Source organism: Patagioenas fasciata, chromosome 12, assembly GCF_037038585.1.
Source record: "Patagioenas fasciata isolate bPatFas1 chromosome 12, bPatFas1.hap1, whole genome shotgun sequence".
Classification (NCBI taxonomy): Eukaryota; Metazoa; Chordata; class Aves; order Columbiformes; family Columbidae; genus Patagioenas; species Patagioenas fasciata.
The window spans coordinates 11,152,767-11,168,316 of record NC_092531.1 but is presented as its reverse complement, the minus strand read 5'-3'; the positions used below and the strand labels follow the sequence as shown (position 1 = coordinate 11,168,316).

The window sequence follows — 15,550 nt, the reverse complement described above, 5'->3', positions numbered from 1 at the left end:
AAAGCCTGGCCTCCTGATCAGAGATCTGCTTGTTACATGAAAACTATATGGAAGTTCTGTATTGCAACTATATTAGAATTTCAACAGACACAGCCTGCCAATTTTCTCATCAAATACGACATAACCAGCCTGTTTGGACCAGAAATCAAAGTGTTCTGTGTCTATGCAACTTTTATTTTGTTTATAGAACTTTACATTTGAAACATAAATACATTAAATAATAGGTGCTAATGTGAAAAGTAAAAGATACAGGAAACGATGCTGAAAATGGTTATTCTTATTTTAGGATTATTCCAGAAGGAGTCCTACTGACCTGACAAAGCTTTCTGGACTACATAAACCTTACCCCTGAAAAAACAAACACACACCAAACAACCAACCAGCAACACAAAACCCCAACAAACAAAAAACCCAAACAAACCACAAAAAACACAAATAATTAAGTGTATTTCAAATAATTTTTTGTGTGTCCTGGTTAAGACAAAAAAACAACCCCAAAAAACAAAACAAAACACTCCACAGTTAATGCATCAGATTAGAACTAATGAAGACATAGCCTCTGACTCTAGAGATTACTTACATGACCTTGCTTTTGACTCTTAAGCTGGCTCCTTAACTTACACGGAAAAGCTCTAACTGCCTCAGATGGCTGCTGTATGGATACATTCATCACAAGGACACTCACACAGAATTTCTCTTTGGGACACAGTTCTCCCAAGAACACACACATAAAAATCAACAAAACCAACCCCCTCACTCACACCATTGACCATCACCTTCTCACCTTTCCAGGTTAAGTCTATCAGAGTTCAATATTTTTTCTTCAGCAGTACGTTGCAATACAGGAAATGCTATCGATGAACTGCTCCCAAAATTTGTGTTATCTATCAGAAAATCATACAGAGAACATATGAACTACTTCTTTGTAAAATAATTTCATTAACTACAGATAATAAAAGCAGAATTTCCTTTCTTATTAAAAGTAAAGAGTTACACAGTACAAAGTGCTTTTTGCCTTCATTCAGTACTTAGTATCAGTTTTCTTTCCTGCCATTTTTTGCTTACAGCTACATCCAAAGTACATCATTAGTCTCATTTGTCAGAGTTTTTTGCTCAACAATTTGTTGTAAGCAGATATTTCGTAGATGCTTTTGTTTTGATTACAATTACCGTTGACGTTTTAAAGTAAGGTTATAGAATTGTTTCACAATTTCAGTACCTGAACTTAAAGATACTACCTAACTCAGCATTAATTCAGTGACACAGATCAAGTAGATATTCACTGAACTAGACACTAAAGCACAACAACATTGAAACCATCCCGTTGAGCCACAAATAAATGCAAAGTCTTTTAAAGGTAACTGAATGCAATACATAGTAATCACTGGTATTGTATTTCACTCCATTATCAAGAAGAAGCAGGCAGCCCTTTAAAACATATTTACAAAGCTGTCTGTCTTCCGCCAATATAAAGCAGAAGAGGCAGGATGACTAAAAATACCTGCAAATTAAATCAACAAATGTATTTTGTGAGCTTTGGCTGATTTGGAAAATGACCCACTGAAAAATATTGGTCAAAACCAGATCATCATGCACGCATACTGCCAGAAGAATATAGGCTAAACTTCTACATGTTCACCCCCTTTTTTTTCCTTCCTTCCTTCCTTCAAATAAATCAAATACATTCAATCTTCACTCAACAACTATAATTTCTTTACTACTATAAAGAGTGAACTCATTGCTGTCTAAAATACACCATTGGAAGAGATACCTATATAAGTAAAACAATCTGTTGTTCAATTTAGAACCTTTTCAGTGCTACTCTCTAATATTTTATCACCAGTTCCTCTAACAAACCAGCATTAACAACCAACATTGTCTACAGATCCTTCATAGTGAAAAAAACCCCAAAACTGTGAAAGGAAAAAAAAATAATACAATCAAGACCTAAAATAATCAATTAACATTGTTGTAAAAGTCTTAAATTAGTTGTGTCTCATGTTTTTAAGCCAATAAACATGAGACCAGAGACTTAAAAATAAGTCTGAAACATGATGACAGCACAGTGACCTTTTTCATCTAATACCATTCTCTTAAAGACATGTGAAAGATCCCTATTACTGCCCTTTTGCTAAAGAAAGGTTTACAAAAAGCCTATATTTAAATGTCTATATTCTATTTTGGAAATATTTCTACTGGTTTCCTGACAAAGTTCTATTGACCTCTCAATACTCAAAGGAAATAGTAACACTTGCTATTCAGTCATGCATTCTCACAGCCAGAAGCAGTGCATCATAAAGGTGAAAACTTTTCAGTAAGATACATAATTTAAAAAAAACCCAAAAACTACTAACAAGAGAAGTTTTCACTGTTACCTGAAGCGCGTAAACTAGTACTGTGGCTGCTTTGTTGGGATCTAGCTTTTGTAGGTGTGTGAATAGAAGACTCGCCAAATCCTGATAAAGAACCTGTATTCTGCTTCAACTCCAAACCAGAGAGTTCTGTCAGGCTGGATGGTACTGGAAGATATATCTGCTTATTATGCACCAAAGGACTTAATACTCTTTGGTCTCCTGTGTGGGGACAAAACCAAACCACACACTTAAATTTACTCCATAATAAGTAGCATAATGTCCCTAAAAATCAACCCATTCTGGTCTTTATTCTTTTGCCAAAATGAAAAAAAAAAATTGCCATATTAATTAAAGTGATCTGCTGCCCAAACCAATCACTGTTTTTACATGACAGACAAGCAGCAGCAGCGTGCCAAGAAGCTCTTCCAGGCTTCACTACAGTCAGCAGTGATACCACCAAATATCTTGCTTTTCAAAGTCAAAAGCACAAAAGGAAAAACACCTCTTCCTAACAGGATTCCAAATTAGAAACTAAAATTGTATAAATACACTAAAATGTTAAAACATGCAATAAAAGTGTTACAGTAGAGAATTGTGTGACTTCTGAGGGAACACATAGTACAGCATTCAATAGATTGGGGCTTTGTAGGTAGAAGAAAGGATGCTTTTCCATGGACAGAATGATGGTCAAAAAGTGATGAAAAGGTGTTAGTCTTACATACTGTAACCAAAATACAGTCTTTCTTTACTGTTCAGTTAATAAAAAGAGATACAAAAGACAAGCAAACCAAACACTATTAAACATCACCTTGCCTTCCTGAATAGTTTTTTTCCAGATCATGCTGCAGAAGTCTATTGTGGAAAGATGACTGTTCTTTATTTATTCTGAATTCGAACTGTAACACAATATTTAAGACAAATGTTAAAGTTTTCAAATGCAAATAATGCCTTCACACAGACAAACAACACCTTAGTAACAACTACAGCTCTCAGGAAACTCTGCAAATGCTTTAATACTCTTTTTTATTGAGGCAATTACTTTATTTTTTTAATTCTATTAAGATACTAAGACAGAAAAGTTTCAGTGTTAGGAACTAAAGATAAAATATGGACATTACCAACATTCATATGCAGCTGACTAAAGAAAAAAAAACAAAACAAAACCACACCACACACCCTATAAGGAATATTGCAATTACAGGAGGAAGAGATGTGCAGATGGAAGCACAAGAAATCATACATATATGGTGTGTGTGTGTATATATATAGGCACACACATATATATGTCAAGTTCACAGCAGTCTATAGTACATCCTCATGTTTTTACTTTATGTATTTTTAATAGGATGAACTAAATTGCCAGAAGACTATAATGTAGAACATATATTATAAGTCAATGTATTACTACTGAAAAAACAACTCCTATCTGAAAGCATACAAATTTGGCTGTACCATACAAAAGCATTGACACACTATTAAAGAAAAGGTAATAATTACTGGTTTGCTTTTCTCTGTTATTGCTGATGTCTGGATAACCAACTGAAGACCACAATTATTAACCTGCAAGTTGGAAAAAAATGAAATGGAATATTACATTTTTTAAAAATGCATATCAACACAAAAAGTTGAATGTAACTTTAACAGTAAAGGTATTTTCAACTGCAAAATCTGCAAATAACTATCTTGCAGAACTATTATGAAAAGTATGTCACAGCACTAAGTAACATTAAATAATTTGTAGCTTAAAACCCCACTGTTTTTAGATTTAAAGAGACAATGAAATGTGACTTTCATGAGGATGTCATCTTCACTATGAAGAAAACAAGTGTGTGCATTTAAATGTGGTAATTTTTTTTAAAGGCAAAATGTGCTCATCTTTTAATTGGACTTTCATGACAAACTGTAGCACCCACCTACTAAATAATCACAACGCTTACCGGCAACATTTAGCCAAATGGCTCATGTAGGCACTTCCCAGCAAATGACGGGAGGCATAAAAACACGGTGAGGGAAGGTTCCTCACGCCAGTTCGGCACAGGGGGGACAGAGCTCCCCCACCCGCGCTCCCCTCGCTGCCTGCAGGCGCGGGGCGGCCCCCGGGGCTCTGCCAGCTGCGAAGCACCGACCCGCGCCGGGGCCGCTCCTAGGGGCCGCTCCTAGCCGCCACCCCGCAGCCCCAGCGCGGCCGCTCACACGCGGCCCCCCACACGCGGCCCCCCAGAAGGGCGGCGGGGACGCGGCCTCAGAGGCGCCGCCACCCCGCCCCGGGCCCGCCCGTCTGAGGAGCGGCAGGGCAGCGCCCACCGCCGGTCCTGTGTCCGCGTACCACACACCGATGGGTGAGGTGAAGAGGCGGCTGCCACTCCGCCCCCACAGCAGTACGTACCGGGCCGGGCGCGGCCCGAGGGCCCCTGCCGGGCCGGCACTTTCCGGGCAGCATGTCCACCTGCCCCTCAGCGCCGCGCAGCGCCTCGCACCTCCGCGCCAGCCGCCGCCCCTGTCGGAAATCGCTCCGCCGTTACCAGGGCAACCACCGCTTCCGGCCCGCTCCCGGCGAGCCGCGCTCGCGCGCCGCCTGAGGCCGCGCCGAGTGGCGGCAAGCGCTGAGGTGATGTCGCCCGTGCCGCTGTCCCTCGGTACCCGCTGCGGGAGCGACGTTTCATACCCGCTGCCCGGCGAGGCGGCCTCTGGTAGGGGGCTGCGGCTTAGGGCTCGGGGAGGCGCGGGGGTGGCCTTATAAGGGTGTGTCTGTCCCCCTTCCCGGGGGGCGTCAGGGCTGCGGGCACCTCAGCCTGGTGTGGGGGCTGCGGGCACCTCACACCTGCAGCCGCAGGCAGCTCCGAGAGCCCAGAGGCCCCACAGATGGGCCATGGGTGCTTCTAAACACACACAGCAAGAACTCGGTGGCTGGAAAAGCAGCAGCGTGGCCGTGTGTGTGCGGAAGGGCTGGGAACTGCCTCACAGTGTCTTCTGCGTCCATATCCCGGGTTTAGCTTTGGGTATTGTCATTCTAGTTAACGTTTCTTGAAAGGGTGACAGAAAAATAACATAATTATGGCTTACTTTGTGAGAAATATAAAATATGAGGGTGGGTTTTTATCATATAGATGATACTGTGTCAACAATGAATGTGCCATAAGAAATCTGTGAAAGTTTTGCACAATTGTGGTTCATGGGTTTATAATCCTGAGTGTCAGAAGCTCAGCTGAGATATGGGTCCCCCTCTAAGGGACTTGTCTATGTTATTCATTTAGTTTTCAGTTCTCCCATGGTTACAAATACTGCTTAATCTCTGCTAGTAGTTAAACATTATAGAAAATTGCTATATTAAAAAATAAAGCAAAGCATTAGTCTGGTAATTTCAATAGAGATCTAATGAACAGTGTGTTTGAAATGACAACAGTCTTCATCTACCTGAATCCTCTCAACATTATTAATGTGTTTGTAGCAGACTAGATAATAATTATAGTAGGACTCTTCAAAGAAATGAGCTAGACAAGGCTAAAGGCCACTTCTGTGCAGTAACCATGAGTAAAACAGAAAAACACATCTAATGTCCTTCTCTGTAAAATCAAATTCCTTTAACCTGGACAGGAGTAATCAGCTAAACTGAAATGTCTCTGTCAAACATCATTTAGGTCAGCTGTATCACAAAACAGTTCTTTGCTCAGACTGGTCCTGACCTTCTTCCAACCCAGGGAGCCAAACAACTCTCATAAGCTTAAATACAAAATCAGACCCATAATCCGTGTAAGTACGCTCTCCTAGAATGTGTTTTGTGTTTGGGTTTCTGCTCCCACTGGAGCCAATAGCAAAGTGCTGCCCTACGCAAGGCTTATTACAAAATGCTGTTCCATTAGCAGGCAACTAGAGATTTGATTACTGATGCACATAAGCATATTTCATAAACAAAATATTTCATTGCTTAAGGCACGTTAAAAAATAAGCCAAACCCACTGAGGCGGAGCGGCAGTTCCATTACGTGTTCATGCCAGCAAATCTGACTCATAAGGACTGTTTGTCACAGTGATGAGAACTGGCTCCCGAGTGCAGTCTCACTTTTTGCCAATCCAAATTTTTAAGGAAACATTGAAGCAATACAGTGGAGTACGATTCAGATGAATTGTGCAGACAAAACCAAGGATGCCACAAATGAGGCAGTGACTTAAAGAACCAACCTGCATTTAGAGTTTGTGTTCAGATAGTATTGAAAGATAGATCTTCCTTGACTGAATAATGAATATTTACATGGTAAATAGAAATGGTTTAGGTTCTAATCCTGAAAAAATGAATGTCAATTTCACTTTAGTAGCTGACACAGTCCACTGAAATATAGTGCATTAGTCTTTAAGTTCTAAATAAATCAATGCACAAGTGTTTCAGAAAAGGGGCCTCTATATTTTAATAAGTTCTTATGGGGGAATGTTTTTTATTCTGTTTAAGTACTATGCAGAATCAGAGAGTGCTCTACAAAAATAACATATATCCAATCATGTCCCTATTCACTCGGTTTTCTTATTTCCAAATCCCACCCTCACCATTTAAAACCACACTTACCCCAACATAACCTTTTTGAATTTCTTAAAACGCAACGCCTCAGGGCTGTATTAGGAGAAGAGAAGCTGGGACGTTGCTCATCGGTGAAGAGCCAGTCGATATCTGTTGAAATAGAAGCAGTCCCAATTTAGTCGCCAACAAGGAAGACATTTAGACGGGCCGGCTGTCCCGGGGTCCCGCAGCCGTCCCGGCGGACCCCGCGCTGCGGAGGGACAGTCTCCGCCGCTGTGGGGCCGGGCCCGCTCGGGGGAGTGGAGCGGGGAGCGCCGCCCCAGCGCCGCCGCAGCGGGAGGGGAGGGGAGGGGAGGGAAGGGGAGTGGAGAGGAGGAGAGGGGAGGCGGCTGCGGCAGCCGGGGCATCGCTGCTGTGGCGGCGCGGGCTGAGCCCGGCCGGCGGTCCGGCGCGCTCTGCCGCCCAGCGCCATGGCCCAGCGGCAGCCGGCCGGCCCTGCGGGCCCCGAGGCGCCGGAGACCGGGGCTGGGGCCGCCGGCCGGGAGCTGACGGCGGGGAGCGGCCCCGTGCAGATCCGAGTGGCCGTCCAGGCGGCGGCAGAGGAGGAGGACGACGAGGAGGAGGAGGAGGAGGGCGGCGGAGCGCCGTGCCCGGCGGCACGGGGCGGTGGCAGCTGCAGCGAGGAGGACTCGGGGCGGTGCGGGCGCTCCAGGTGAGCCCGCAGGGGCGGGCCGGGCGGCGGGAGGTGGCCCCGGGCCGCGCCCGCCGCTCCCCGCGGGCCTGGCTGTGCGGGGCAAGGAGCGGGGCCGCCGCGGACACCCACAGAACGGTGCGGCCGCGGCTGATGCAACGCCGGCGGGAAGGGGTGGGAGACGCGGGAAATCCTCCAACGGGAGAAGCTGCCGGGCGGGGAGCTGCCTGTCCCCGTCGAGGGGCGCGGGGCCGGGCCCAGGCTGGCTGCCGTTGCCCAGCAGCCCCGCCGCAGGTGCGGAACAGGACGTGGCATCCCCACAGTCGAAAGCGCCGGGCTGTGGTACCCCCGACACCTCCAGTTCATTGCCTTTTACAGAAACGGCTTTAGTCTTGGTTGGTGTTGTGTGCCACCTCCCACTCCTGCACCCCCCTTTGGTGTTTATTGCATAGAACCGCAGAGATTTTCTTTAGTAGAATTAAGACATGGACAAGCAGACCTGTCCTGTGGCTTTGGAAACAAGTTGACCAGACATGAAATCAAGACCCATTTAAATGCAGAAGAAACTACCACTTTACAATCTACTCTACACTTTAGTGTTTGATAATGCCAGTAGTGTTGTCTGTATTTAGTTATAAGTTGCAGGAATTATTACTGATGCCTGAAATAGCTTTGATGCCACCAGAATCTCTGACTTGTAAAAGGAACATCCAGGGTTTTTTTGTGCCAGAAAACTGCAGACACACAGGTCACTAGTTATGGTAGGCTTTGTAATAAAGCTAAAGGTGCAGTAATAAACTTAGTGACACAGAGATTATTAGGCATGAAATTCAGTATTCTGTTTGAAGATCAATTGTTTCTAATCAGTTATCTAACAATATCCTAGCACTGACTCAGAATGAACTGTGATGCATCATTTTAAATTACAGAGTGGTAGCTGGGGAGGGGGAACTTTCTGTGGCTGCCAAAGTTGTAAGCTAGGCACTACAGACAGGAGGGGAGCATAGCTAGGCACAAGTGAAATGTTTAAATTGAGTCTACTTAGTCTTCCACAATCATATGAGTGTTGTATTATTATAAATCAAATTATTACAGCAGTCTACAGTGTTGCATTCCAGTTACTGATTTCTTAAATTCGTAATATTTTTTGCATTTGTTTTCTTTGACAATGTTACTTGTGTAAGAGCTTCTAGCCCTGGCCTAGACTTGAAAAAAGAGTGGTTATTTTTTCAAGCTTTGTAACACATAATAGCTAACTCTTACATGCTGCTTATTTAATCCACTACAGTAGGTGCTACCTTCAGAAATGTTTGCTGCCAGTGCTGATGTATATTCAGGTCTTGTGGAGGTTGCCTGTTTGTAAATGGCCTCTTCTTGATCCAACAAAGGCCAGTGCTATTGCCATAGAGAGAACTGTAAAGGCTCTGCATCAAAAGTTTGTGAAGTTCAGACATGTTTATGCCATTTACATGTAACCCTAGCTAAGGATTTACTTTTGGGAATGCAACATCCAATAGGAAGTTATTTACCCAAATATTTGGAAAATTGTCAGTGATGGTCTAAAACTGCTAGGAATGAGCCATTTCACTCTCCTGTTAAGCTAGGAGACAATTTAGATTTTTTTCCCTCAATTGCTATGTTTTGTAGTTTAAGAAGGAAAACCACTTCCTCATGGTCGAGACAGCACAGTTCTTCAGGAGATCTCTCAGTGTTTTTGACATTCAGTTCTCAGACATTTATCTGCCAGCTGCTTCAGAAAGATCTTCAGACCGTTTATAACAAGCAGGTGGTTCTCTTATGCATAAAGTAAAGCTATTCTTGCTCAGCTTAAGCTTACTGTGGATGTAGACAAATACAGGAAGAATCTGAGCTTGAAAGGCAAATGTTTTTATGACGTTGTCTGCCTAAAATACAATATTTCACAATATATATTGCAATTAAATGATTGCTGCAGCCACACGTACCATTAGTAGGCACCCAGTGTTGTATCCACTAGTTTTTGTTACCAGACTTACACTGCTCTTGAGTGATTGTACTGCATCAACCCAATGCTGTAATTTGTATTGTCACATAGTATTTATTAATACAATATAGTATTCTGAGACGCAACAAAAACTTGTCAAGAAGTTAGACTCCATCCAGACAATGTAATATATTGTTTCTGAGTTTGATATTTAAAATCCAAAATCTATTCTCTGTGCAGGTGTTTAGTTTCTTGTGTGATTAATAGCCAGATGAGTCACCATGTTAAAAGGTTGTTTTTCAGTCTATCCTAACTGTTTCGAGAAGCATATCCATCGCAAAGCTCTGAATACAGACATAAGTAAATTAAAGTTGTGAATAACTAGTAGGCTAGTTACAACAAAAGTAAGGCTGGTACTGATCTTTGCAAACATACAGTTCATTTTAATTTTTTTCCCAAGCATGATGCTCCATTCTATTTCCATCTCAACCTTCCAAATACCTGCAAATATCTGTACTAATAAATCCTCTTAAAAAAACCTATAAGCTGCATTCTGAGTTGAAGGTAAGCTTTTTTTTTTTTTTTTTAGCAGAGTGTGGATATGTAAAGATGCTGAAATGGTTTATGTTTCTTCTCCCCATATAAGTTCTGAATCAGTAGTGAATGAAAAATGAGAAGTAGTGGGGTAAGGGAATATCATGAATGAAAAATAAACAACCTTGTTTTTCTTCTTCTGAAACCAACACCCACAGCTGGACATGAAATGTTTTTCACTATCTTAATCATAACTTCATATATCATCCTCTACTTCTGGCATTGTCAAATAACTCAAATTCTTTTTCTCACCCTCTCTTGCCATGCTTTTGAACTGTACCTGATTAAATGGCTAGAGAGATTTTAACAAGGAGACTTCAAGGATTCTGGGAATATCCATGTAGATCTGGTATGTTGCCCTATAATCAGAAGAACCATAACAAGTAAATAAATCATCAGCTTCAAAAAGCCAGGTCCCAAAGAACTACAGTAACTAGTCATACCTGGGAGCACATTCCCTGTGCAGAGCCCATCGATCTGAACAGCACCTTCAGCTATACAGCAGCACCTGCCAAGGGCAGTGTGCTGGTCACTGTTAGTGTCACCAGCTCGGGGACAAAGCTGTCACAGGTCAAGGGCAGTCAGTAGCTGCAGCCTTCCTTGAGATTGCCCTCGGAGGACTCCAGTGTGGTGCCTGTTCCCTTGTTAAATGATTCAAAAGCTCTGAAAAAGCCACTCAAGGCAAATTTGGGAAAATGCGTGGCTCCTCCTATTTTTTGCTGATGTTTTAACAGAAACTTTCATGATAGTCCCACAGCAAAACTAGACTGCTAACAGCTTTAAGAAATAGCTCTGTCTTAAGACAGACTCGTGCATTATAGTTTTTATAGCAACATCTATGGCTGCAGTCTGTGGATGACCTCTTTGCCTCACTGCTGGGTAACAATTTAAATGGGCATTTGTATTGCAGCAACAAACATGTTGCTCTGACTGTATGTGGCAAGATGTTTATCTCAAATCCATGGTTGCAATATCTTTTTTTGGGATAGGAGACTCAGTACCGCTCCATTTTGCACAGGTACCTAGACAACATGATGGGAGGGGCAGAGATGAAATGAGAATGACTCCTTGACTACCGGCGTATGTGTGCATATACAGCTGTTCCTGAGGTGTATGAGCTGCTACTGCACTGAAGGCCTTTATCTGAAACATACCTACAGTTTAAGACTCTTGGTAAACTGGTAGTCAAGTTACTCTGTCACTCGGGAAGTGGCCTGTAAAAAGTGTAGGGGTCCTGTCTCTTTCTTTCTCCCTGGATACTGGCTCCTGCACTCATGCAGTGATGAGGCTCAAGAAATCATGATTGCATCAAGTCAGAATATTCATTCACTGGTATGTGACCCTACTCATGAAGCACATAAATGTCAAGCCTATGTTTAACAGCATCCTACTGAAAAATAAAACACTTGACACTGGCAGAACTTTGTAGAGCACCAAGTGCCTGTGTCCCTGCATTCCATGTTTTGGTGTAGGATTTGAGCTAGCAGAGAGCTTTCAAGATGCCAGCATATATGTCTCATTGTTCTACACTGAGATCAGCTTTTGGAACGAGCTCAGGAACTTGACTCCCTATGCTGACTGGAAAGCTTCACCATCTGAGCTGGGCTCCTGCTTCAGATGGATAGGGCAATACCTGTGCAGTGCCTACATATAAAGTAAGTTGGAATCAGCATTGTGGCTATGCCTTTTCATTTTGAAAGACTATTTGAATCAACAAATAAAAGATGAAGATCTGTTACTAAAATGATTTAACTGCTTTCCAGTGGAGGGGAAAATGATGATGACTCTGACCAGAACTGGAAACCACCAGAAAATGACCTGATCCAGAAGTTAATAGCACAAATTGAATATTACTTCTCAGATGAGAACCTTGAGAAAGATGCCTTCCTTCTAAAGCATGTGAGAAGAAATAAGATGGGCTACGTCAGTATTAAACTCCTCACTTCTTTTAAGAAGGTAAGCTGTCTTTTTGAGACTCGAAGACCTGTGTAAACCTGATGAATCTCAAAATATTAGGACAGATTAGATGGAAATAACTTTTTTTTTTTATAGAGGCAGCTTTACAGTCTTCCTCTTTATCTACCTCTCTCAGGGGTTGATTCAGATTTGATGTCATGGTTAGGTTTGTTCTGATCCAGAACTTCAATTGCTGCACTCATCATGATTGGCTAGGGAAATCATAGGCTTTTAAGCAACTACATTTTTAAATTATCATTCTGGGAGAGAGTAGGGTATAGTAAATGGGACACTGCATAAAATGAGTTTCTAGATTAGCTATTCATGAGTAGCTAACTAATCTTGGTAAAGTTACTTTCTCGTCTCTGAGAAGAGATGGTGAACCTGACCTTTGCACATGTATGGAGATCCAAAAACTAAGGGTAGTAGAAAGTATCTGGTAACTGAAGTCACTTCAAGATGAGGTGGGGTTTATTCTTCTTTCTTTTTACGTTAGTAATTTCTACGTAAGTATGTGTATGTAAATGATTTCTAAAACTGTGTTAGAAACATTTTGTCAAGATTTTAAATCTGACTGTTTTGCAGAGTCAGAAGTTAAGGCACTCCCAGTTTCTTCAGACCACTTCAAACAGATTATACTGGTAACAGATAAACTCTTAAAAACACTCCTTGGAAATGAAGAAGTTTGGGGGGTTTTAAACTGAGATTTTTGAGGGAGGAAAAATCAGTTCAATAAAATGAAGTCCTGAACTTGGCAAAGCTACTTGTTTGGCAAATTTAGCAGAATAAAACCTACAGAACATGCATTTCAGTCATGGTTCAGACCTAGATAAGGAGTGACAAACATCACTTGAGCAGGCTTTAACATAAAGTAATGATTTTCAGTTTGGGATTTAGTGTCAGTCCCTATTTTCACTAGATTCAACAGGACATGAGCTTTACAGGAGTTCACTGATGCACTACAGCAGAAAAAAACTGTTTACTTTTTCATTCAAGTCTGCTACATGAAACTTAACTCCAAGTTTCTGTTTGTAGACTGGAGCCTGCACCTGCCTTTCTGTAATTAGTTTGAGTAGATTTGGTCAGTTCTGCTGCTTAACCTGTGTCTCTCTTCAAGGTAAAACACCTTACCCGTGACTGGAGAACCACAGCCTACGCACTGAAGTACTCCAACACTCTCGAGCTCAATGATGACAACAGGAAGGTTAGAAGAAATACTCCAGTGCCAGTGTTTCCAAGTGAAAACCTCCCTACCAGGATGTTACTGGTGTATGATATCCATATGATTTCTGAGCTGCAGGCTCATAGCAAACAAGTAAACGGATGCACGCAAGAAAGGGTAATGGAGCATCTCCTCAAAGCCTTTGTAACTTTTGGTGGAATTTCATCAGTTCGTATTCTCAAACCTGGTAGGGATCTACCACCTGATATCAGGAGGGTCAGCAGTCGCTACACCCAACTGGGAACTCAGGAATGTGCAATTGTAGAATTTGAAGAAGTGGATGCTGCCGTACGTGCTCATGACTTCATGTGTGCTGAAAAGAAAGAGACTGGCATGAAAGTTGTCCTAATAGGCATGAAACCTCCAAAGAAAAAAGTTCCCAAAGACAAGAGCTGTGATCAAGATACCAGCAAGACTCCTAAGAAGGCTAGATCCCTTAATAAGAGAGTTGAGGAGCTTCAGTTTGTTGGTGATGAATCTTCAGCAAATAGCTCTTCTGACCCAGAGAGTAATCCTACATCACCACTGTCAGGACGCAAAAGTACTGCAACAAATACTACAAGTAATTTGAGCCCTGTCATTCATCCAACCAACCACTTGAGTCCTAATGTGTCACCCAGATCAAGTCCTTGGAACAGCCCATCGTCACTGAGAAAAGTAACCAAAAAGTCTCCACTGGCTGAAGACAGCAAGCTTAACCCAAGCACTAGCCCTGAAATTCCAAGAAAATGTACAGACAATTCCTCAGATAGCAGTATCACTCCTTCTGGTAGCCCCTGGGTACAGAGAAGAAAAGCTCAAACTGTAACAGGGGAAAGGAGTCCCACCAGTAGCCCCATGTTAGCTCGGAAAATTCAGACTGCAGATGGACTACCCGTAGGGGTGCTGCGGCTGCCTAAGGGGCCGGATGGCACTAAAGGATTCCACAATGGATGTCAAAGACGGAAGGCTCTGAAGAATGAATAAATCATTCTTTAAAAACAATTCACAAGTCAGTCAACTGCTTTTGTTCAAGCCTGGTGAAAAAATCATCACTTGAGTGACTGAGTTAAGTCAGTATTTAATTTTAAAGAGATTTTATATTCATATGGAGACTTGTATATTCACTTCACAGAATCACAGAATAGTTGAGGTTGGAAGGCACCTCTGGCAGTTGTCCAGTCCACCTCCTTTGCTCAAGCAAGGTCCCCTACAGCAGGTTGCTTAGGGTTTGGAATATCTGCAAGGACAGAGACTCCCCAGCCTGTCTGGGCAACGTGTCCCCAAGTTCAGCCATCCACACAGTAACAAGTGTTCCCTTATGCTTGGATGGAATTCCCTGTGTTTCAGTTTGTGCCCTTTTCCTGTTCCTGGGTATCACTGGGAAGAGCCAAGCTCCATCTGCTTCACTCCCTCCCATCAGGTTTGCAGAACATTGGTGAGACCTTCTCCTGGGGCCTTCTCCAGTCTAAACAGCATCAGGTCTCTAGGCCTCTCACATGAGAGATACTCCAGTCTCTTAATCATCTTATGCACTTACCTAATGCAATGCCCTTATCTGTATTATTATTTTTTAATATATTACTTTGAAACAGGCATATAAATCATTCATGCAACTACATTACTTGCAAAGCTTTGATCCTGAAGAGCAGTGTGTAAAAACAGTTTAGTGGTTGTGTGATGGTAAGCTGTGGTATGTTACAAGTGTAATCATAAGGAGTAGAGGGGTTTTGAAGACTTTCAGTGTTTGTCTCAAAAGGAACTCTTGAGAAGCTTATGCTACAGTGAGCAGTTGCTCTCTGCTTGCATACCTCACCAAAGACAATATTGTTTAGGAGGATCAAAGTGTGTGATGTGAATAAAGACTTGGAGCATTGAAGACTGTTCTGTAAGTGTTATCTTATGTAATCAGATGGAATAAACAAGAATATTAACTCAGTCTAGATCTATTTTGTTTACTTAAAAAAATAAACCTCATACCATATGGAAGTCTAGAAATAGGCACTCATAATTTCCACTACATTCAGGGTGGGAAACCAAAAAGCTCTTCTGCCCCATTACTGATGTGCTGATGCTTCACTCCAACTGTACGTCACAGTCATTTTTATATAATATTAGAAACTAAATGGTTATCTCACTGTTAACTCTGAATTCAGCAAGCAGGCTCAGCAAGAAGCACTTAAATTAACTATAATCCTACTTGAAGCCAAAGAAGGAACCTCTGCAGTCCTACTTATAAAAGTTATACTCCTGAGAACTAGCCCAGCGACAGTAAGAAGACA

The 15,550-nt window shown here is 42.3% G+C and overlaps 2 protein-coding genes across 8 annotated transcripts in view; one reads left to right on the top strand and one right to left on the bottom strand.

The window, feature by feature from the left end:
- The window catches only part of LRRC49 (leucine rich repeat containing 49), a 44,734-nt gene extending 39,702 nt beyond the window's left edge, over positions 1-5,032 (bottom strand). The window contains exons 1-5 of one of the 5 annotated variants that reach the window (XM_071813856.1): positions 4,832-5,032; positions 3,852-3,914; positions 3,163-3,250; positions 2,376-2,573; positions 785-884 (exon numbers count right to left, since the gene is read on the bottom strand). In XM_071813856.1, the coding sequence (XP_071669957.1) occupies positions 785-884; positions 2,376-2,573; positions 3,163-3,250; positions 3,852-3,914; positions 4,832-5,017 (635 nt within the window). In that variant the 5' untranslated portion in view covers positions 5,018-5,032. Of the gene's footprint in view, positions 1-784; positions 885-2,375; positions 2,574-3,162; positions 3,251-3,851; positions 3,915-4,291; positions 4,411-4,740 lie in introns of those variants that run through there. The other 4 variants (XM_065847208.2, XM_065847210.2, XM_071813857.1 and 1 more) reach the window with 4 other exon arrangements.
- Positions 4,906-15,206, top strand: LARP6 (La ribonucleoprotein 6, translational regulator). 3 transcript variants are annotated; one of them, XM_065847213.2, is made up of 3 exons: positions 4,906-5,044; positions 11,875-12,067; positions 13,185-15,206. In XM_065847213.2, exons 2-3 carry the CDS (start codon positions 12,026-12,028, stop codon positions 14,253-14,255), a joined length of 1,113 nt encoding a protein of 370 aa, XP_065703285.1. In that variant the 5' UTR covers positions 4,906-5,044; positions 11,875-12,025; the 3' UTR covers positions 14,256-15,206. The 3 variants fall into 3 exon arrangements, with proteins under 3 accessions (XP_065703285.1, XP_065703284.1, XP_071669959.1); XM_065847212.2 differs by lacking the exon at positions 4,906-5,044 and adding an exon at positions 7,257-7,575; XM_071813858.1 differs by lacking the exon at positions 4,906-5,044 and adding an exon at positions 7,688-11,766.
- The last annotated feature ends 344 nt before the right edge of the window (positions 15,207-15,550 follow it).

Coding starts and splice junctions, on each gene's coding strand:
- LARP6 (XM_065847212.2), top strand. CDS start 7,334: ATGGCCCAGCGGCAGCCGGCCGGCCCTGCGGGCCCCGAGGCGCCGGAG. Junction 7,576..11,874: donor GGGCGGTGCGGGCGCTCCAG/GTGAGCCCGCAG, acceptor ACTGCTTTCCAG/TGGAGGGGAAAATGATGATG. Junction 12,068..13,184: donor TCCTCACTTCTTTTAAGAAG/GTAAGCTGTCTT, acceptor TCTCTCTTCAAG/GTAAAACACCTTACCCGTGA.